The 23674-nt window shown below is 36.6% G+C and overlaps 2 protein-coding genes across 2 annotated transcripts in view; both read left to right on the forward strand.

The window, feature by feature from the left end:
* The window catches only part of LOC135695210 (multiple PDZ domain protein), a 45552-nt gene extending 33234 nt beyond the window's left edge, over window positions 1–12318 (forward strand). Inside the window, exons 30-40 of the mRNA XM_065214207.2 lie at window positions 56–273; window positions 1137–1220; window positions 1621–1738; window positions 2556–2631; window positions 6381–6411; window positions 6937–7053; window positions 7792–7939; window positions 8399–8436; window positions 9386–9505; window positions 9916–10238; window positions 11101–12318. Of these exons, the coding sequence (XP_065070279.2) occupies window positions 56–273; window positions 1137–1220; window positions 1621–1738; window positions 2556–2631; window positions 6381–6411; window positions 6937–7053; window positions 7792–7939; window positions 8399–8436; window positions 9386–9505; window positions 9916–10238; window positions 11101–11371 (1544 nt within the window). The 3' untranslated portion in view covers window positions 11372–12318. The remainder of the gene's footprint in view (window positions 1–55; window positions 274–1136; window positions 1221–1620; window positions 1739–2555; window positions 2632–6380; window positions 6412–6936; window positions 7054–7791; window positions 7940–8398; window positions 8437–9385; window positions 9506–9915; window positions 10239–11100) is intronic.
* Window positions 12319–13612: 1294 nt separating this feature from the next.
* Window positions 13613–23533, forward strand: LOC135695219 (protein wntless homolog). Its single transcript, XM_065214223.2, has 14 exons — window positions 13613–14075; window positions 14852–14992; window positions 15706–15885; window positions 16558–16685; window positions 17036–17179; window positions 17383–17519; window positions 17973–18013; window positions 18544–18671; window positions 19403–19500; window positions 19915–19978; window positions 20729–20872; window positions 21398–21545; window positions 21996–22091; window positions 22995–23533. Exons 1-14 carry the CDS (start codon window positions 13970–13972, stop codon window positions 23120–23122), a joined length of 1683 nt encoding a protein of 560 aa, XP_065070295.2. The 5' UTR covers window positions 13613–13969; the 3' UTR covers window positions 23123–23533.
* The last annotated feature ends 141 nt before the right edge of the window (window positions 23534–23674 follow it).

Consider the following 23674-nt stretch of genomic DNA (forward strand, 5'->3'; position numbering starts at 1 on the left):
TAATGGGATTCAACTTTACAATGCAAAATTTGTTCAATCGTATTTTAACTTATAGGCACGGAAGATGAACTTCGAAGTACGATATCACCACCAGCGGAAGAAGAGGTAGACAGGCAGTCAGTTTCAAGTTCGCCGCAGTCAAGCTCAGATGCGAAAGATTTCGATGAAGCATTCACAAAACCCATTGTCCCAGGAAAAGAAACGACAATAAAGATCGAGAAGGGCTCGAGTGGCCTTGGATTGAGCATAGTTGGCGGGTCAGACACGCTTCTGGTGCGTATGTTTTTACTGGTCTGCATTTTAAACTGAGATTTATATTGTTGCTTAGCGAGTCTTCTACAGAGAACTTTTCGCGAATGAGCCAGGACAAGATATTAGCTTTGCATGAGTTAGATCGGGCAATACACACATTTTTTATATATGAATACCTTCATTTTTGCTAAGCGTTGATATTTATTAAATTGTTTAATTTTGAGTCTAGAAATTATTCTTAAGTCATTTTTAAGTGAAACAACATGTGAATTGGTCGAGAAAGAAAGTTCATATCTTTGCTATCGTCTTTCTTTTCATAAAAACAAAATGAATCGAGTGCAAAACAATAAAAGCTTTATCTAGTAAGGTCTGGAAAATAAGTTGAGACTAGCTGTAAGGGTGGCATGAGTAAGATATGACAAATAAATCAGGTGGTAGTTACTTGGCGGTTACGTCTAGAAATTGTGAACTAGGATATTTACCTTCGTGCAGAGAGCTTTTTTTTACAAGAATCTATACACCCTCAACACCCCAATGTCACAAGCCCGGTGAAAACATTTCTGGTGAGAAATTTCCCAACCAGGGCGTTCCCTTTCGAAGAATCAAATGACCCGGGCATTTTTCCATTTTCCCATGTACCTTGAAAACTGAGATTTTTTCTCACCAGTAGTTCTTAATTTTTCTTTTCAAGCCCGATATCCCCTTCCCTGCCAGTCCAAGACAGTTTTTGCTGCCCCAGCCTTATTTACCTGCTATCCAACGTGAAGAAAAAGCTCGCCTGGCTAATTCCACAGGGGTGTTTTTTACTTTGAGGTTTGACTCTTCTGTTTTGCTATTTTTGTATCGAATTTACATCCGCATTGATCATGGCTCTGATGTTACAGGGAGTGATCATAGTACATGAAGTGTATGAAGATGGAGCTGCGTACAAGGATAACAGGCTACTTGCTGGGGACCAAATTTTGAAGGTAGAATTATCCGTTTTATTTAAAATTTGGCTGAAGACTATTTGCGAATCAATGTCAGAATTTAAGAAATTCTAGCCATTAGCTTCATCAAATGATGAGGCCTAAACTAGCAGCAAAATTTGAGCAAAATGGGCGTTTTCATTTGTGTGTGTTTTTAAGTTTATCTTCTTTTGTGATGGCCTAAAACTGTTTTCTATTCGGCAAAAAAAGTAGTTTGACTTCTGTTCAAGAACAGGTGATGTGAACAAACTGATTTTTCTTTGTCGTTTAGACTTTGAATCAAGCCGTATCAACGTGAGAAATTGAATATGTCTCTGCAGGTTAAGTAGGTATTTTGAAAATAAGGCCGTTTCTAATCGAGCACTTGGCTGATAGTGCAACTTTTGCGATTTGCCTGCAGGTAAACGAGACAAGTTTGAGCAATGCATCCCATGATGAGGCCATAGCAGCATTAAAAAACGCAGACAAAATTTTGGAATTGACAGTTTTGAGGGATTCGTCGCAGTATTCGGATGACGGTAGGCTGTTTTCTGTGTCATCAATTTGACATCTAACGTATTTATGTGTGATCATTATTTATTAAAGCTTCCAAAATGTTTCAAATTGAATTATCCTAATGTACCAGAAAGACGAAAAATGCTTGTTGCATTTTGCACCGTTTTCGTGTTGCACTCTTTAAGGTATGAAATACAGAGCGTGACCAAGAGAAGCAATGCTTTACGAAGTTGACAATGTTAACATGTTAACTAAGGTAATGGATTGCATACAAAAGAGGAACTCATATTTTCTATATCAGACCAAATAATTTCTATTTCAGACCTACAATGCCTGCCAAAAGTACTTGGGACACCCAGCAATTTACGCTGCATTGGATATCTTTCATTCCTTTCATGAAAAGAAAATTACTACTTCCGCCCCCTTCCCCCTAAAAGAATGTTGATAATTTAGAGAAATATCATAGAAGAGGCACAAAAGAAAGTGCTTCCTAAAATCCTAACCCGTTTGATAGTAAACCAACATTGTTCTGTAGGGGAGAGGGGGGTGATTGATTTTGACCTTGGAAATTGATGTCAGTGTTCCAAGACTTTTGGCAGGCATTGTAGACTCTTTAACCACACGAGTCTTGAACCACAGCATGTGCACAGAAAATCTTGCCTACTTAAAAGGTCTTCATTTTTCTTTTTATCACATTTTTCCTCCCTCGTAGCAGCAAGTCGCCGACCGCTTCTCTCCTCTGTTCCGCATGCTTAAACTTCATGCTATAATCAATTGGCGAATCACGTGTACATGCAATGACCTTACAAATCTTTCTAGCGATTCATCTTTCGTTTCTAGATAATCGTGAATTTGTGGATGTAGAGTTAGAAAAGCCAATTGGAAAGGGACTCGGTCTCAGTATCGTTGGTAGAAGGTAACCTTTTTTTAATGTCATATTTTTTATATGTACTTTTGCGTTGTTCCTGTTGATTTTTTTTAGAATCGATGTTAATTGCAGGGTCGCAGTGTATTAACATGCTCCCTGTGTCACCAACTTGTAATTTAATTTATTAGTCATGTTTTACTTTTCAGGGGAATTCATATAAAAGAGCTTTAAATAATTGTCATTTTTTAAAAGTTTTGACAAGCGTTTGTACCAAAGAACTTATTCTCTTCCATTTTAATTGCTTTCCTTTAAAGATCTGTCAGGGGCCTTTCCAGGCCTCTTAACTCAACCAGTAACGCCATCGTGTGTCCATCTTGATTTTTCTTTGGACGTGAAAATTTTTTGCAAGCAACCTTCTGTTTTATAGAATTTAAAAATAGCTTCAAAAAAGCAAACATTTTTAATCATTTTACTAAAGCTTTCCGTATGACACTCTTCAGAGTATAAAACGTCAGAATATCGATCGATTCCAAAGCAAAACAGCTTTGTAATGTATCTACATAAGCATGAAAAACTGTTATGTAGACAGAAGGAGTTCGTTTTCTCCTTTGGTAACATTTTCAATATGCAAACGACACTAATTGGGCAACCTCAACAGTCATGTGCCCGCGTTTCTGATTGGTCTATTGTGTATATATGTATGATCCACTACTGTGTATCAGTGGCGTAGCGTGACTTTTTCAACTGGGTATTCTCTATTAAACAAAAGGGTGAGGCAGGGTGTGGCTCGATGAAAATAGGGGGATAAAAGGAAGATTAAAAGGACTAGCTATTTAAATTTTATCTAATTTTCTTTTCGGTTCGGTTGGCAAGTACTGCACTGTCAGGGCATTACTAAGATGAAAACAATACTTTGCTAAAGAACCTAACGCAAATATACTCTTCGAACTCATTCATTACATCAAAATACCACTAAACATTTCATCAAAAGTAATGCAAATCGAAACGTATCATTTAAAGTCAGTAAAATTTAGCTGGTCGAAATATGTCCTAATAGTGAATAGTTGTTGTTGAATCCTCTAAAATTTGCACTGATGTAAAGAGGATGTAACTGTTAACACCTACTCTTGATACCTTATACAAAAGGGATTTCGAAAGTTTTTAAAATTACTCACAAAGGGCATTACACGAGTCATAAATAGTTTGTGGTATGCAGTCTAGACTTTTTCTTCATGGCCTAATTGTGGTATTTTCAATACAAGTTAATGTTTGAAAGAATCGAAGGTAATGAGATGAGACTGCACAATAATGCAAATACATGCGTTCCGAAAATAATGCAAACATAATATGCCAACAATATAACTGAATGCACCAGGCAAATATAAGGATATTATCCAGGCCTATCTGCATTTACTTTAATTCTATCACATAATGCAAACAGAAGCATCCCTGATTGACAAGCAATAACAAAACTGGCATTTCAAGAGGGGGTACAGATCTGAGTCAGTGTAGTATTATGTAGAAGCCTACCTTTCCTTTCCACTTTGTTGGTGGTAGATTAAGATTAGGGGTCAAATGAGAGAATGATTTTGAAACAGTAATAAGGACATTGCAATAGCTTTTGAATGAAGTCATGTTTACTGTTTTCCATGAAGATCCATCACTCCAACCGCTCCGACGTCCATTAACTGTTTACATCGATCTCAAAACGAGACTATTTTGAACCAACTTTGAGGCTGTACGCTGCATATTTCTCAGCGTACAGGACCATTGTTTTAGCTGATTAATGGCAAAAATTATTCATGGAAAGGAGCATTTTGATTGGTTAAAGTACCGTGTCGGGTATTCACTGCGTATTCATGACCGATTTCCATTCAACATGAAGTAGCTCAATCTTCAAATTTAGCTTCAAAGATCTCCCAGCTTCTCTATGCGTCGCAGCAGGGGCGGATCTAGAAAGTATTCTGACTGTCGCACACAAGGGTGTGATCGGAAAAATCATTTTTGACCACACCCATAGTTTTTAAGGATATTCGCCCCCTTCTCATTTGAGCAATCGACACGCACATTAAATTGGCTTTATTTAGAACGTTGTCAAACTGTTGTTTATTCCTTATCTGAGTTTTCAATTGATACTACAGAGTCATTTGTGTTGTTTCTTAGCCAAGCGTAAAGCAAGAAACAACTTGAAATTGTTAAACGTATTGACACGGTTTTCCTTTTATAATCAGGCAAACATTCGAGTCGTCTCTCTCGATTTGTTTATGGTATACGATGACAAACCAGGCCACGCAAAAAATGAAAAATATCATTACAATGAATTTGTAGGCCCTTGATCCATGGAGGAGGTAATGAATGTGGAAACTTGAAAACATCCCGCGTCGACTGTTACTCTGAAAATCTAGCGACCTTTGTCTTCCAAATTACCAGGTTTAACGTACTCGTTATACATGTAGCCAGTCGACTCCATAACAGAAAATTCCTTTTCGCCAGTGAAAAAATTCCCCATGCCAAGCATAAATAAGCTCAAAACTGTACAAAGCACGCATGAGGACGGATTAATCTTTGCACAGTGGTGCGACCTTACTAAAAAACATACTGTGCACCGAAGTTCGCACTATCTAGCAATTTCATTGGTTAAATATTTTAAAACAAAAGCTGTGCGAATCGGTGCGAACGTGCTACTAATCATACTGTGCACCGAAATACCCTAATCTAACTACATTGGTACCTTGTTGTTTTTTAGTCAGGATGCTTTGAGATTTGAATCAGATTGAATCAAGATCGAGATTGAATTAGAGATGGTGTTTAAGATTTTGCTTGTGTTTATGGCCAGGTTTGAATCATGCATGATTCAGACCTTGGATCTTCCTGCTCCTGCACGGTGTTCAGTTGTCAAATATAACTGAATTATAATTCCCAAGCAAATACACTTAAAACACAAATGGGAAATTTGCCAATAAGCGAGAACGTTGTTGTAAAGGAAAAACCTCTTTCGAGACGGATTCTTAGCATAATTTTAAAAGTTTGACTGTCGCATGTGCGAACGGTGCGAACGTCTAGATCCGCCCCTGCGTCGCAGCGTTATTGTTTCCATAAATTTCGTGATATTTTGTACTTGTACGAAATGTAGAATATCGAAGGTAACGAATTCAACCAGAATCAATAGCCCCGAAACATTTTTTACTTATTACAATTATACGTCGTATTAATATTTTTTCTGAGAAATCTCAGGGTATTCACTGAATACCTTGAATACCCGGACGCTACGCCACTGCTGTGTATATATATTTCATAGCGTAGAGTTTTCGATCTATGTTCTGCCGTTTTATAATCCAAAGAGTATCAGGCGAAAAGCTTTAGTAACATATTTCAAAATATTTGCTTTTTTTAAAGCCATTTTAAAAATATTTGTAAGCTTACTATTCCGAACACATTTGCAGCTTCTTAGATTTCTACCATTGCGAGGCAGAATCAATATAGGCTAGCAAAGCATTCATGCAAAGTGTACATCCGCTTTCTTTGTTTTTTTATTTGAAAATAGCACGTAAGAGCCGAAACATATCATATCATACTATAGTACTTTTCGTCCTTCAGTTATCAGAGTTTCGTTCTTTTGTTTTTGACCCAAATGGAGGAAAAGTACTTTGGTGCGATATGCTTCCGCTCTTCCGGTCTGTTCAAAATTTTGCGGTACCAAAACTTCTTTGGTTTTGACTTTTTACTTTCAGGCTTTTTTATGTTACATTAACTAATTTTGATGTTACATTAACTAATTATATTTTTCTGTTTCAAAGGAATGATACTGGCGTCTTTATTTCGGATGTTGTAAGTACAGGAGTCTATCATATTATTCTCTTACCGTATGATCCCTTATTACCGATAAAGCAGAAATTAATTTTTTTCAAACTCAGTACTTTTATTAGTGTCTACAATTCAGAATATCTACTAAGAGTCGTTTTTGTTAAAGCTCCGGGAATGCAGTTGGTTTGGGTATAGCGTCCTTGAGCGCTGACGTCATAAAGTCTGTTTTTAGAACTTTTTTATTTGGACCACAAAATCTGAAGGACCATTATGAAATAATACGAAATATGTAGAATCAGTGAAATTCATTACAAGTGTGCTGTAATTCTCGATGTACGCCTCGTTAGAATGATATTTTGTATGCCCTTAATTACACTTTGTTCACCTGTCGAAGATTCTTCGGTGCTAAAGCATTAAGGTCGCTGATCCATACTGTGACCCTAATCCTATGCATGGTTTTGTATGAGTGTCCACATGCTGAGAGGTACGTTAATGCATTAACGCCGGCTTCATCTCTTTCTTCAAAACGTCTAATTTCTGTTCTTTAAGGTCAAGGGTAGTGCTGCCGATTTATCCGGCAAGATTTTGCAAGGAGATCAGATTGTCCGGGTTAATGGCCAGGATTTGACAAGTTGCACCCAGGAATTTGCAGCTATAGTTTTAAAGGTATTTTATAATTTCACAGCTTTTGTAAAGTTCAAGCTGATTTTCAATATACATATCTTTTTCCGGTTGCCAATAAAAGTTACTTTGTCAATCTGATCAATTTTAACACAGAGCTTGCTTTGAAGCGACATAAAAGGCAAGTGGAAAGCTTTTAACTCTGCAAATTAGCTATGGGAAATTTAGAAATACACTACTTAGGAATCTTTCGCTACTTTTTTGCCATCATCAGAAAGATTATGGCGGTACTGATTTTAAAACATTAGGACTTTTTTAAAGTATTACGGAACATATAAATTGAATTTTAGAATTTTAGGAAGCATGTCACGAACTCATTCCGAGTCAAAGGCTACACTCATTAGTCTATGTTTGATGCATGAGAATAAAATTTGAAACTATAATATTCACATTATGGCATTATATTCTGTATTTTTGTATTGGTTACTATCTGGAGGGTAATTATAAGGTCATTGGAAAGCTATGCTTATCGGGTAGTGCCTGGTCCTTTCTCGCCATGTATCCTTTCCTTGTGATTTCTACCCCTGAAATTAAAAAAGGCTGGCGAATATGTTGAATCATAGTCAATTGATGATTAGATCTACGTAGGAGCTTGGTTATGTCAGAGACTCGAACCTCAAACCCTCAGAGCCACGACCTTAACTACTAAGCAATTGTCAATTTATAGTCAATTTCATTTTCATACGTGTTCTGTTTTGACTACAAGCGTTATCGTCTTTGCAGGGGCTGTCCGGTCATGTTTCCATGCAAGTTGCTCGTTTGCGATCAGTGTCGAGAGCCTCATCAGTTAGACGAACGGAGAGCGAATCAGTAAATTCTGCTTCAGTAAAAATGATGTCATCTGTTCCTTCTAAAAATTCAGCACTGGAAGGTCAGGCTCTTTTAGTTGCTTTCTTTTTTCTTAAAGGCATTATCATTGCAAGCTATAGAAGTTTTATATTAGAACCGCATGAGTGGAAATGAGTTCTTCAGTTCCTTCTAGGAATTCGGTTCTTGAATGTTCCTATTAGCTCCTTTCCGCCTTCATATTTCAAGTGTTTTATCATTTGAAACTTTACTCTGCGTGAAAATCGTCTCATTGTACATACAAGAATGTGAATATTTTAATCGCAAAAGCTGGATTTGAGATTAATACTTTGATATGTAACTGACAGAATCACATGCCATGTGACAGTTACTCGAAGGCATTGCATTCCTTGGTGGGACATTGGGATAATAGGTTGTCTGAAAATCAGTAGATGTCCTAGAAGCAGATGTAAGGCAAGAAAAGAAGCATGTATTTTGAATACTCTTTTCTACCATTTATATATTTCTTGCAACTTTTTTGCAGAAATCGAGCCTGGTGTGAGAGTGGTCGAAGTTTACAAAGTATGTACCCATTTGCAGTTTCATTTTCTCCCCTTTGTCGGCGTTTTTGTGATTAAACCGCGATTCTCTGAAGAAGTGCTGTATAACTAGGGTAGCTTTTGTTTCGAAGAATTCCTTACATGCTTATAGAAACTGAGTGCTACTATCCAGATGCAATTTCTGTTTTTCTGCTTACATCTTGTAACATAAGGGAATTGCAATATAAGGGCGTACAGTAAATATCCAGATATGGTTCATTGAATCTTCAACGCCTAAAACAGGGTCGTACTCCGTGTCAGAGCCTTTCGGCTTTACCAAATGCAGTATGGCGAAAAGTATTTCAGTATTTCGTTATAATTGTTTTTTCTTACATGTTCTCGTCTTTATACAGACACTACGGGGTCTCCTTTATGCTAAAGAGTCCCAGAGCATTTGCCTTTGCGCCCTTTTCCTTCTCGATCGCCAAGCTTATGCAAAAAAACAACAAAACCCTCATCGTTCCCTAGTCTACGAGTTAAACTGCGGAGACTAACGGCAGTCATCATTCGGTGCTGGCATTTTATATATTTCTTTCGTTTTCAGGGACTCAACTCAGAGTGCTCATTGTCAAGAAATGCCCACTTTTTCAAACGCAACAAATTTAACCAATGCCGTGCAAAACTGTTTCTAGACACATTTTGGAACTTCTTTTAAAGGGCATCTTCTAACAGCATATTCCTCTAAACAAATGACAAATTATTTCCTCCCAATATTTTTGTTCTATTCCTATTTAACCTTGCAGAGATAAATTTGGACAGCTCATTTAAAAAGACAGTGCCCCCTAGTTCCATAAAAATTATACTCTTGAACTGTTTCAAATCATCTTTACTGCGCTTTGCAACATTTTTACACTTATGACAAAGTCAAGCAGGGGACTGTGTTTATCTGATAGATTCATTAAATATGTCCTTGATGAACCGGTTCTTTTTAGGGACCAGATGACGTCCTTGGCCTTGGGGTTACCGGCGGTCCTTCTGGGCCCACTGGGGACGGTCGGATCACTATTTCGTACATCCAACCCGGCTCTGCAGCAGGTCGAGCCAGATTAAAGGTTAGTTGCTTATTTTCCTAAACGGATTATTTTCTTCATGGTTGAAACGATGTAACTTTCATTCCTACACTGTCCTGCTGAATATCTATCCTGAACTTTCTTGGAATACCGACCCGGATCATTCCTAAGTGAATGATAACCCTATCCTTGTTCTATTTTTCAATGGTCACCGGGACTTAATCTTAATCTAAGCTATTAAGAAGCACACTCATTTTGAATCAATACTTATTTATAAAACATTAAAGAGTTCCAGGCGCCAAGATAGTAATTGAAACTGAAAGTTGGTTAAACAGACAGGTAATAGGTACTTCAAGGTGAAAGTAGGGCTCCATAAAGACTCTTAAATTGGCCCTTTTGTTGAGTCACCTTAGCTTATTTGTTTTGTCAGTGACAAACGTTGCCTTTCCTAGATTGGGGATCGCATACTGAGAATCAACGGAGAGGCCACCAATCACCTCAGTCACTCTGAGGCAGTCGAGTTGCTGCGCCAGTTGAATGGCCCCATTACCTTCCACGTGTTTACACCCAGTCAAGAAAAACGTCCAGTCAGTGAAAATCTGAACAGAAGTTTTGAGTCGTCAGAGTCACCTCGCTCGAACTTGATTGGTTACCAGGCTCCGTCGATGACGTCGTTGACCCCCAGCCAACGGAATTCAGCTTCTATTGAAAACGTTTCGAGTCGAACCTCTCAGTCATTGGATTCTTTGCCACGTGATCCAGAAAGGCTTCGTCGGTAAATTAAGTTTGCTTATTTGTTATTATGTTCTCTTTGACGTCTTTTGCGTAATGATCGAGATACACAAAATCAAACAGAAAATGATAAAGTGATATAGTTCTGAAACAAGTAACTGCTAAACAGTCAGAGCCTTATTCACGTAATTATTATTCTTCTAAATAGAGCTGGCAATAATTCTTTTAGGCCTTCGTTTGGAGTATCATCCTGTTTTCATTTCTCTCTAAACCTTATCCCTTTCTTTCAACTTTTCAGTTTCAATATGTTTTGTAATTGAAAACTGCTTGCCTTTGAAATTTATTTGATGATTGCAGCAACTCTTGTAATCCGAAAAGATTTTCGATTCACAGAAAACTCAAGTAATCGATTATAAATATGCATGTATCGTATTTCCTTTCAGGAACTGATCACAATATAATTCTTAATAGCGGCAGGATCTCCTCTGTTCATAAAGATGCTTCTTGTTTCGGTCAAGATTGAGAAAATCATTTTTTACTTTAGCCAAGTTTTTGTTTTCGCAAAATATCATCCTCTATTCAACATATTGCCAAACCTGTTCAAATTAATACCGTAACAAAAAATCATTTCGCGCCAAATCAGTGCTGTCGGCCCCATCCATAATTTGCACTTCAGTTGTCCCTCTTTGGGTTGACAACCTCTCTAAAGCGACCAATTGTTTGAGGCAGCTTCTTGCTTGCAATTACCACTCCGTAATCAGCTTAGAGAATGAATTCAATTAATTTATTATGCTATAACATGAAATTATGTAAAAAGCAAATACCTCCTTCTGGGTCCTGAAACGAGTTGAACATGTTTGAATGTAAGCCAGTGCTTTTAAGCAAGACTTTCGTTGCGTCTGCAGAGCTCTAGTAAAGGACATAACACTGGAACGAGGAAGCGAGGGTCTCGGTTTCAGTATTGTCGGTGGATTTGGCAGTCAGCATGGTGATTTGCCGATCTACGTAAAAACTGTGTTTGAAAAGGGTGCTGCAGCAAAGGATGGGCGACTTAAAAAGGGTGACCAAATCATGGCGGTCAACGGAGCAAGCCTCGAAGGTGTATCTCATGAAAACGCTGTTAATATATTAAAGAAAAGCAAGGGATTAATCACCTTAACAGTATTGTCGTCGTAATCTTGTAATCTGATTTTCCTACCTTAATCTTTCCTATAGTATGGAATGCTCCTTTTGTCTATAGTTTGTTTAAAGTGACAATATCAAAAGGTAGATTATATACTGTAGTGTGAGATCTGTAACTGTGCGTTACCCAGCAGGCTTTTTGACCCCACAATTTGAATTTTTATTAACATACTGTGTTATAATCTCATATTTTGTCGGTGGTATTTCGAAATTGTGCGTTTTCCTTTATCGTGGTCCGATTCTATGACGTCTGATTTTGTAGAAAGACCCCAAATTTTACACCTTTTCGTTACTAGCCAGAATTGTAGCTTCGACTTCAGAACTTAAACGAGTAAGAATTCCAAACACCTTAGTCAGTTTTAGATAAACCCCGCATTACCAAGAATGACCTGGTATTCCCACTCCAACTCTTGGTCGTTGATAATTCAAGCAATTCTAACCAGAGGATGCATCAAGTCGATTCACCGACTCCTCTGTGTTAAAGCTGCCCTGAACATTGTCAAAGAACACTAATCTATCCTGACTGAATTAGATTTTCAAATTGAGTAAACTTTTAGGAGGCAGGACTTTTTAGCTCGCAGTTGTAATTTCGGATTTAAGATGGATTGGACTGAGTTAAATTGAAATCTCTGTTCTTAACTTTACTATAATTTTAAGTTATGTTGCCCAATTTTGATCCGCATTAGTTTAACGGATCTTTTCCTTTTCTTTTTAACTTTAGACTCGTTGGAAATCTGTTTGTTTCTGTTATTCTCAATTTTAGTACTTTTTATTACTGCATTAGCTGCAGAATTGAATCAGGTGCTTGGATTTTTTTATAATATAATCTTGGCTGTTGTATTATTAAGTATCAAAATTAATTGTTAAGTGTTTTGCATTAGCCATCAATTATTCTCAGTAGTATTAAACAGATTTTGTATTTTCTTCAATCCTAGACAATAGTAATTGGACTATTTCTTCTTATTAACTGCTCTGGTTTCATATAGATTTTTAATAGCATTGGATTCACTCGTTTGAGAAACAGTGGAATCCCTCTCTCTCGACTTGTCTCTATTGTCTTATGTTACAATGTGGAGAATTTTGTCATGATATAGGGACCATTTGGTTTAGTTTTATTGTGTTTCAGTGAATATAAAGATTTTCTAAGAAAAGTGTAGTTCTAAGCACTTCATACAAAACACACCTTAAATGTAATCCCCTTACCAACAAACAAATAGATTCTTGTAAGAGAAATAGTCTGGAACTTTCCATCGAGCGTTTGGAAGTGAGTTAGGGCAGAAAATTCCAATTATCGTTCTATTTCAGCTTTACCTATCAGTTAAGGCTCTTTAAAAACATACCTGTGAATTTTCTAACCAATTTTACCAACACATTAATTTCAATCCACCAGGAGGGGCGTGTTGGCTTAAACCGCCGATGGATCTCGGCAAGCGAATAGGACTGGTTGATAACGTTTCCCAGTTGCAGCAGCGCTCTAGCTTCAATCGCGTAGACCTTTTGATTGAAAGCATTCATGCTGGTGTACCACAAAGGTCATAACTCGGGCCTCTGCTGTTTACGCGCGACCAGACCAAGGAGACAACAAGATGTAAAATCGATGAAATCAACCCGAAACCAAGAATTGTACATTTCGTTGATTATTATGGACTTTTTTACCTGGTGAAATCTGACATTGAGAAACTGAATTGAACATGTTTGCTGATGACACAAGCCTTCGATATCACTCAGCTGGATAACGCTATCAACATCAACAATGCAACAAAGATTGAAAATGGCTGAGGCAACAAGCTTGAACTTGTTGTTAATTGTCAATTTCAAAGACCTTTGAAATCTTGAGATTTTCGAAATGGTCCCTCAGCTGGATGTGAGGAATGTATCACTTTTTCCAAACACCGTGCGAGATCTTTCTTAATGTTAAGATTTTTAAGGATTTTCGGCAATTTTTCTAGAATTTAACCGGATTTTTGCCAAAGGCGTACGCGATTCTCGTGGAGTGGTATGCTTCCTTCTTGAACTGAACAGTTTGAAGCAATATATTGCTTATTATACACATTTCTCTGTCGGCTCAAAAAAATAGTGATCGATCATCAATCTAATAAAAAGTAATTTTTAAAGATTTTGCAGTGTCTGTCTCTAAAAGTGTCTCTAAAGCATTGTCCCGATTTCTAGATGTCTGTTAAGGAGAAAATTTCTCCATGTAGTCTGCTTTGGAATATTCTGATTTTGGTCATATATGTGCTTTCCAAAAGGGTTTTTATGAACGGGGTCCAGTGACTCACTTGCAATACCATGCGCCACAAATATTCAATCAATGGTGTTTTGTCCTTCAAGTTGACAAATTCCCCGCCTTTTCCTCTTATTTGCCGAAAGGATATCTCTTCGAAGTCGGGTAACAATCACATTTTGTCCCAAGCACCAATCAGCGTGTCTAATATTGTTCCTGAAACCCTTCAGTGAATCGACAACAGGAAGTCGGCATTCTGTGAAGATAAAAGTTCGTCTGAATCGAGTTAAACCTCCAATGCTCAATCTTTGACCAAAAGATAAATTGGCCTATTTGGTTGGCGAGGGAAAGAAGAGACTAGCATCGAAATGGCTGGTGTGTTGCTTGAGTCGCTCACAAGAAAACAGCTTATAATTTTTACCGGTGTTGCGTTGGCTTCAGTCGTTATATTTTTTGTTCTTGGAGGCACTAAAGGTAATGTACCTGTCCGGTGCTTTGAAGTTGAGAATTTCTAATTTGTTGCACTCATGATCCGGAGTCCTTATCCGGTGTTTAACTGGTGCACCAAAAGCAAATCACGGTTCTGGTAAGCTGAATCTTATCTATGTGTGTACTTTATCAGCTGTTGCTCTATTCTCAAATAAACATAAGCACAAATTTTATTCACTAAACATTTTTCATTGTTGAATAATAACACTGTGTTGAGTGAATGAATGAAACACTTACAAGCACGATTGCGCTAATTTTAATTAAGTGGCAATTCAAGATTCTTTGCATTCCTAAAGTCACTTTTTAAAATGTCATTAACTTGCAAATAAGCTAGAGCACATTCAAACTGATGCACATTATAGATAACCCCCGTCCCACAAATAATCAACACTTTTCACACAAAACTGTTTTTATGAAAAAAATTCCAAGAGATAATATGCATAATCGAAGTAAGTAAAGCTAAAATTATTTATCTTTATTTCTTGGTATTTCTTGGTAATATAGAAGTTATGCCACTAAATTTTTTTTGGCTGGATTTTTTAAAACCCAGTTCCAGGATTAACTTTGCTATTAAAATTCCCATCTGTCTTCTGCTGGGGGCGGTATATTTTTTGATGTGAAGAGCACCTACTTGGTTGTCCTTTGAATTTTGAACACGAGAATCTGTGAAATTCATTGATTGCCAAAAACTAATGTAAATATCCCTTTTAGGCAATGTATCAATAGTTTTTATAACTGTTTAAATTTAATATTTTTCACAGTATCGACACCTGCTACTGCATTACTGCACATTGCAACTCCATGTAACTCCAAGGGAAAGCCATGGGGTGAAGCATGGTATCGGAGAACATATACAGATGGCAGCAAAGAGGTGAAGGATGCCAATGCTCCATGTGAAGAGGGTATGTTTCTATGAAATGATAACTCACAAATTTCATTAAATATTCGGTGAATATTGAGGGTGATGAAGGGATAAAGCTTGACATTTAAAGATATGAAAATTTGTGAATCATGGCCCCAGAATGATACAGAAAATTATATTAAAATATGATGAAACAAAACTAACCAATAAATATTATCGAATGATAAAATAGCAACATACAGCCAAACAAATGGCAACTCTTCAAAGCTAAGCTGTCATTTCTCTGAGATCCTATGTTCTTTATGTGTTTCTAGTTTGTTCTGTAAGCTCATACATTTGTTTTTGAATGATTTTAGATCTCAGGCAGTGTTAAGATATCCGAGTGCTCAACATGTAAAAGTGAATTTTTTAAAGCACTCATTTGTATGGACAGGTCATTTGTCCTGGGCTAACTGCAGGATGTGGTAGATTGTCATGTTTCTTTACTTGCTGCTTTTAGTCGTCTTAGTGTTTCCTCAAGGCAGTTATTTGAGGCTGGGTGGAAAATACCAAAGCTACCATAATATTTTTTGTTTGAACCATCAACTTTAAGGGTTGAATTTATAGGTGTTCAATATTTCTCCTTGTGCATATGCTTTCTGCAAAGTACAGTTTTGTATTTTTTTGTGGTGACAGTAACATTTATTGAAAGCTCATTTGATGAGTCAGCATAGTGTACATAGCGTTTGATTAATTCACTTTCCTTTTGTTTAGTGACAATTGGCAAGATCAATAGCAAGATAGGCATCAGTGATGTCGTTTTCAGTGTTCATATGCCTCATCCTGGTCTTGAATTCAGCCCCTATCAACAATTTGTGGTTGTTTCAATGAACACAGAAATAGATATGGAGTTTGACGCAAAAGTTGGTCCTGAAGTATTCAACCGTACTAAAGGTGTGATCATTTATTGTTTGTTTCTCACATTTAATCTTACATTAGCTCACATTAGTACGAGGATAGAAAGCTAGATAAAGATATCTTTAAGTTTACAGTTGGAATATATGTGGGGCTAAACTTAAAACCTTTGTAAATAGAGCTTTTACAGTGTTGCAATATCTGACCTTTTGTTTTCTATAAATAGATTTAGATGCCAAGTTAAGTTGAATTGTTCAGCTAAAAAGTTATTTTGCATTTCAAGTTTTCATCACACACTGGCTGATGTTAAGATTTAAGTTAGTTGAAAAAAATGTGGTTTGTTCAATCTGTAAATCACTTACTTCTGTGAAAGTGTTGCAAAATGAACTAAAGTTTTTGTAAATATTAACTTGTACCTGTCAAATCGTGCCTTTTTGTGTAAGTTGTATGTAGATTAGCAACTCTTATGGAATAAAATCCTTCATTCTTATCTGGTTGCTTTAAACAATATGAAATATTTTATGGTCATGTTTGAGTTAATGAGAGCATGCATGCTGATAGGTTAAATATTGGCTAGCTGTACTTAATCTTGTACAACTCTGGGTATTTGAAATATATTGAAATTTGAAACTGAAAGATGTTCATCATTGTAGTTTTGTAAGAATGTGCTAAATGGGTTGAGTTTTTGATGAATTTTTTGCTTTTATTTAGAATGTACCATTTACTACAAAGCAAAAGTTGGATACAAGGATAAATTATCAGACAAATGGACACTGTATAAACAAACTGACAATGAAAAAAGACCCCTGAAATGTCTGCTTACTCAGTATCGCACAGAGGTAGAATTTCCGTTTTACTTTGATTTACTTTTATGTGACATATAATTTTTTCAAATTAGTTTGTTAGCATAGCTGAAGTTTGTTAGCAACATAACACAAAAAATTGCAATGATTAATCTAATGAAAAACACTCTTGAGAGGCTGGAGTTCCTCTTTAAATATATGTATCACTAATATTTTAATTATGTTGCGTATAAACTGTACCAAAGCAAGCTAAATAATTTATAAACCTTTGTTTGTTATCTACAGGTGTGATCTAAGCAATGACTTTTATTATTAAAGGTGCTGTGTGCTTTCCCTGTTTGAATAACAAATCATTCCTGTTATTCATGGCTCGCGATTATTTTCAGGGTGACAAAATGGAGGGCTATTACACTTGTGAGGACATGCATTTCCTGGAAATTGGCAGCATACAACATCCGTATTATTTAATAAACATGCAGCTGAAACCAAATACCCGGTGCTTTGGTGTTTTGAAGGGACTGCATTTTGTTGTGAGTATATAAGTTTATCATTTTTGGTGTTGCAAAAATGGCAAAAATAACGCCAACCTTGAAACTCCTTTTATACCCTAATCTCCTTTGAATATACTAAAGAATAATTCACAGCCAAGAATTTTGAAGTTTGTGATTTTTTGGAGTCCCGTTTGGGATTTTCATTGTAGCGTTTCTTATACTTTCGATACCGTTATCTGTAGGAAATTCACCAGAATGGATCATACACAAGGGCCTGGTTCATAGCAAAAACAGTTCTGACTCCGTTTCTCATAGCAGCATTAATATTTTTCTTCCGCCGCATCAAGGCCCAGCCACGGGCACCGATCCTACTGGAGAAGTGAGTATTTTATGGTTTCTGTTTCGTTTTACGTGATGTTTTGTTACCTTCTTATATTTAATGAAATGTTCTATATTTAATGAAATGTTCTAATACAATGAAGTATTCTCTACTTTGAAAGATGAGATGTAGGCAGGATAGAGGCAAGATAGATACTGAATCGGGACTGCGAGAGGGCTACAAGAACGCCAACCGCCCCCCTTCAATACCTCCTAAGAAGTACTTTTTATCATTGCGGTGCCGATACACCTAAATATTTTCTAGCTTTGTAGAGGGCTGAGTCTTTCAAGAAAAGCACTCGTCAAGTCAGACGTTAAGACATGTATTCGGTTCGCGTTCGACCGTCAGACACTGTGTTAATGATTTTTGTTTAATGCCTGATGATTTTTGAACCATACCACTAATCTTTCCGATTTTCTTTGCATCTGTTACCTGTGACATTCTGTTTTGCAGATTGACAGCTGGGTTGGGGTTGTCCCTTCTCTTCTTAGTTTGTAAGTTCGTTTTCATCCATTCCTTTTCTACTATTCAATAACTTTACATATTTTTTAGCGTAGAAACTCTTACAAGCTCGATAATAGTGATTGATTCCTTTTATACTTCTGTTCGTTGTTCATGAATACTTCTGCTAAATGAGTAATGGTTCATAGCTTTTTATGACGAGAGACAAGCATCACTTTAAAGGCACTATGTCCCATCAGTCGCCTGTTCAGGGTTAACAACAGGCTCTGCGATGCGTTTATTGTAGAGAAAACGTTTATAAGTCCCGATTTGCCGACTGGAAACTTAGCAATAGCTTATTGTATAGTCCAACCAATGGAAATTTAAAAGGTCATCGAAATTCGTTGGGAAATTGTGCCTTTAAATTCGCTACAGCTATTCATTGTCAAAATTTCATTCACTTGATGTTCGTTAGCAAGGCAAAATGTATGATCTACCAATTTATTTTTTCCTCACTTTTTAGATATCTAGCTTTTCCTCCTTAATTTGGGCATACGTTCATTTGATGATAATACCTTTTTAGTACCCATTGAATGGCTTACAATCGCATTTGATATGCCGTACATGTTGCTACTATCAGATTTGCGCCAAGGCCAGTTCTATGCCTTTCTTCTATCCTTCTGGTGCATTTTCGTCGGGGAGCATATTTTAGTAAGTATATTTATAGAGGTATATTCTATTAAGGATGAAATTCTGACACTGTTTTTTATCGTAGGTATTGATTTACTTTCAACGTTTAAAATGCCTTTTTTCTAGAATTTGTTGTATTTGTATTTGTTACTGCCCATTTGCCGAAGGTAGTTTTTGGGACTCTGAGAAGCGTGGTTTTCCTGGTCCTTCATCTCGATGTGACCATTCCTCATGATTCCTATGCCTGGAATATCAGAGAGCTGGCGATGCTCCTCATTACAAGTGAAATGATGGTCATGTCTGTGTATCGAACCACAAACCCTTGGATCTTTAGTCGGTGACCCTAACCACTGAGCCATTATAACACCTAAGAATTATCTGTGTTATATTATCTCTGCCCTGTGTTGACAACTGTCTTTTTCTGTATACATTAAGTGAGCCGTTCTTTATCGTTTCTGAAACTGTTACATAGGTTCTGTGGTCCGCAGCCGCATGATTTTCTGAGAGGATTCCCAGTAAAATTCACTTGTTATCATGGATGGCCTTAATACTTATTCATCACTGCATAAAGAACCCAGGGTTTTCTAGTCAAATGGGGTCATCTCATTTTGGCTATGAGCCATCTATTTCTTGAAATTTTCCTATAATCATGCCACCTAATGTCTACATCTAGACGTTTCTAACGTTTCTAAAACGTCCTTTCAATTTGCAAATTTTATGAATCTAACCTTCGTACTTTATGTCTCTCCCAGGATCAACAGAAGCGTGGAACTTGGCGGAATTATAAATGGCAGCTAGTTTTTGTCATTCTCGCTTGTCTTGCTCTCCTGATCTTTGATTTGATCGAAAGGTGAGCGTTTTATCTATATGTTATCATTGTAGCGTTATGGTTTAGCACAGAGTAAATCTTGTCATTCTCTTAACCTTGTGCTCTGTTTCAAAACCCGATCTTTTGCTTTGGTTTGGAAGCTACTCTTGGCACATTGCTGTTGGATCATATTCACTGGCTTTGTTAAACTTTTTTACAGCAATGCCGGGCAGAGGTTTTACCAGATTTTTAAAGGACCAGATTTAAATAGTCATATGTTTTTTATAAAAAGTCCTGAGCTTTTGACTTTCTAAATCACCTATTATGTGACGGTTCTAGACTCGCTTTTTTAAGTATTGAATATAGTGTATTAAGATGAGGAACTGTAAGAATTAAGTTTCCTACAATCAACACATTTACACAATGTGGTCAAGACTTAACAGAGTGTTTTTCTAGGGGAGTTCAGCTGCATAACCCTTTCCATACTATTTGGAAGAAAGATAATGGCGAAACTGCTGCTGTATCTTTTCGAATAACTATTTTAGGATTATTCGATATTGATGTTTAATTGCGTAATACTGATCACGTAATTTTGATTTACTGATTATAGTGATTAAGTATACTGATCAAGTAATTTTGATTTACTGATTATAGTGATTGAGTATACTGATCAAGTAATTTTGATTTACTGACTATAGTGATTAAGTATACTGATCAAGTAATTTTGATTTACTGATTATAGTGATTAAGTATACTGATCAAGTAATTTTGATTTACTGATTATAGTGATTGAGTATACTGATCAAGTAATTTTGATTTACTGACTATAGTGATTAAGTATACTGATCAAGTAATTTTGATTTACTGATTATAGTGATTGAGTATACTGCTCAAGTAATTTTGATTTACTGATTATAGTGATTGAGTATACTGATTACGTATTATGATTTTCTATCGGGTGAAATGTCTGAGGTGAAATTTTAGGACAGCCCTAGCAGTGATAGACTGGTAAGGATGACACTCGACTGGAGTGAGACAAACATAGGTTTTATTCTGGGTGGTCGACAATTGTTTACAGCTGAAGTAATAATTATTTAAGTATTGTAACATGCCAACAAACTAGTTTTTGATTTATGGTAAATACAATCAAACGAAACTACGGGCCAGCCTTGTATTCCCCTGTTGAATAATGTAATGCTGTGTTTCAATCAAAACTGTTTCAATTGAAGATGTGTTGCTTACATTGGTTTGTTTGCTTAACGAAATTCAGAAAGGCTTCATCATTGTCGCTGCCATATCTTCAATTCTTTTTGTTTTATTCTTCTTTGGTTTGGTGATCAAAGTTTTTCGACACATGAGCGTCAAGGGCAACGCGCTTCCAGTTATGCAAGAAGCACGGAGGATATACTATCAGGTACTGTATGTCTTTATTTCACGACCATCCTTCTTAGAGAAAGTATACTGTCCGGCAGTGCGTCTCCAAAGTGCATCTTTAAGGTATGGCTCTACAATGACAAGACAAGCCCCTTATGGCCCAAGAAAATGTTCAACTTTTAGAAGTTTTGTTAGCACAAGAAAAGGGTTTTCATCAATCGAAATTTCTCAAAATGTTCTCGTTAAGTGGATAACATCTTATTACCATTGCCTGATGATCTCATTTAGCACGAAACTTGAGGTTATATCTAAAAATCGTCCTTCTCTATACACCAAAACGTGTATCTCAATATGTAAAAGCAAAGAAAAACAATTTTCTGCGCGTTAACTACGGAATTGACAAGCTGCTCGATTTTGAAAAATATACGATTTCACTTGAGAAAAAATGTCCTAAAATGCCCTAAATGTCTCTAGGAGGTCCGAGTGTCCTAAAGATACGTGGGGGATTTTACCCCCTGCCTTTTCTTTTCAGTGTGAAACTGTAATTTATATGAACGTCTTGCAGGGGGTGATATACCGATTCCGTGCTCTCGTGACAATTACTCTGATGTGTGTAATCATGACCGTTTTGTGCTTCGTTTTGGATCAAGTAAATGAAGGCCATTGGAAATTCATTGAGGACAACCCGGTCAATGACGTCGTTCAAGTATCTAGTAGGTCTTTTTACAGTTGTAGTACCCACATTGTTATGAAATCACCTTACCCTTTTTCACCGATTTTATTTTGCCCATTTTCTGGAATTTCATGGTTTTGAGGAGTTTTCTTTTGGGGGAGCTATAATAGCTATGTGACGAAGTTATTCCTCTGAACCTTGGGTGTACTTCTGTGAATTGAAGAAGCGGAGTACTCGCCGAGTTTATCGCAGAAAACAAAAGCAAGAAGAAGAAAGGGTCTCTTTGTTAAGTAAACAAGGAGGCTGAGCCTCTTTGAGCACACCCCCTTACCCCTTTTAAAGTTTCATAGTAGTTTGTATAGCATGGTATGTATAGTATAGTATGTATGGAAAGATAAAGGCCTGCGGGTTTGCAAAACCGCCTTCTCTCTTATCGTTTACTTTGGTTTTTACCCCGCCTGCTAAGGTTTTTACTATTGTTCTTTCTAAGGCGCACTGCACTTTGGGACATTTGGAATGTGGAACGTCTATGTCATATCAGTGTTGATTCTCTATTCTCCAAATGAAGCCACCGATTCATCTACAGGTATTGGCTCAACACTTACCATTCATTTTCGCAAACTGTTTCTCATGGCTGGTTGTAGAAGTATCTGTTCAAATTCCGATCCTCGGTGTTATATTTCGACAGCTAATCTAGTTTTAGATCAGTGTCAGTTTTATTCAAAAATTTAACTAACTCTGTATCGCAGAGAACGTTAGCTTTTTGTTTCCAATGACGTAAGAATTGTTGTAAGGTCTTTTGAGCTACTTGGGGGTGTTAAACACTTTATCTGTAATATGCAATGAAGAAAATGTCCTGCAACGAAATCTTGGGGTTGAAAACTGGAATGTTTGTAAGTCTACAATTAGTCAAGATATTTATTTCTGAGATCTGTCTATACACAACAAGATTTATGAAACCGTTGCAAAAAAAGTCTTGTTTTTAGCATTTTTTTATATTCTAATTGATTTTGCGAAGTTGATTGTCTACACAGGGTAAAAAAAACCAGAGTAAAGCCACGCCTTCTATATCTATTATTATATTAGCCATAAGCCTAATTTTGGACGGGGACTTGTCATTTCGTTTCGAAATTTGGACCGATAATCTCGTACATGTCTGAAAAGATGTGACCTATAATTCTGCAAACATGATGAAAACTATGCCCAAAAATTCCGCTAGGCAAGGAACATCTTTCAAATGACAACAAAATCATACAACTAATTTTGTACGTCCTTTTCCCTAAAATCTCAATATTACACATATTTCATACCTTCATTTCTGATTGGACATTCATTTTGTTAATGCTGAATTTTCCTCCTTATAGTTTTGCAATATGTTCCTAAAATGGTACCCATAAATCTACATGTTTCTTCAAAAAGGTACCCCCAATTTTCCATGTCCTCTTTATGCAGAGTTTTCCAATGTCTGTGAATTTATTTGTGTTTTTAGTACGATACAGAGCTGCCAATGCGGAGCAACGAGAACATTTGACAATAGATGATCCTTCAGAGGACAGCCTCAACGATGCTTCAGTTTCAACTGTGTACCAGTTGTCTGGCCAGCACATTAAAGAGTAAAGGGTGCTTTTGAATGTTCACCTTCATGTTGGTTATGAAACGACAGAAGCAAAACCTCAGCCCATACTTCAGTTGCAAAATGCGAAAAAATAATATTTTGTAGTTTTTCAATATTTTAAACGCAGTGACGAATTTTTTCTAAACAAACCGTATACACACCAGAATCACTAATGGTACCGTTGAAAAATGTTGGTCATACCCAGTATATTTATATCATGTAGCTTAAGCATTCGTGCTTCGATACTGGTGTATCATACCTTAGAATTTGTCAATTTCTTTAGCACGAAGATTCGATATGTTCATTCCGAATTACGAATGTATCCAATGTCGTCTTTTAAGCTTTTGTATGCAATTATTATTTGCAATTCTTTCTTATATTTTATATGATATGAAATTATTCCCGTAACTCTGTCCAATATCCTTCTTTGTGCAAAATCCTGCAAAGCTGTCTGTATTCCTGTATTTTGCGGTATATGTATTTGTATTCGCATTTTTGTGAATTTTTTGAATTATTTTGAAAGAAAAAACTGAGTTTTTTAGAAATAACGGTGA

Source organism: Rhopilema esculentum, chromosome 8 (assembly GCF_057945365.1).
Source record: "Rhopilema esculentum isolate cy_ngs chromosome 8, ASM5794536v1, whole genome shotgun sequence".
NCBI lineage: Eukaryota > Metazoa > Cnidaria > Scyphozoa > Rhizostomeae > Rhizostomatidae > Rhopilema > Rhopilema esculentum.

What these genes read in the sequence shown, in the direction of transcription:
- LOC135695219 (XM_065214223.2), top strand. Translation starts at nt 13,970, where the DNA reads ATGGCTGGTGTGTTGCTTGAGTCGCTCACAAGAAAACAGCTTATAATT. An exon ending in ATAATGGCGAAACTGCTGCT is followed by an intron (nt 19,979 to 20,728) that starts GTATCTTTTCGA and finishes AACGAAATTCAG; the next exon opens with AAAGGCTTCATCATTGTCGC. An exon ending in CACGGAGGATATACTATCAG is followed by an intron (nt 20,873 to 21,397) that starts GTACTGTATGTC and finishes AACGTCTTGCAG; the next exon opens with GGGGTGATATACCGATTCCG.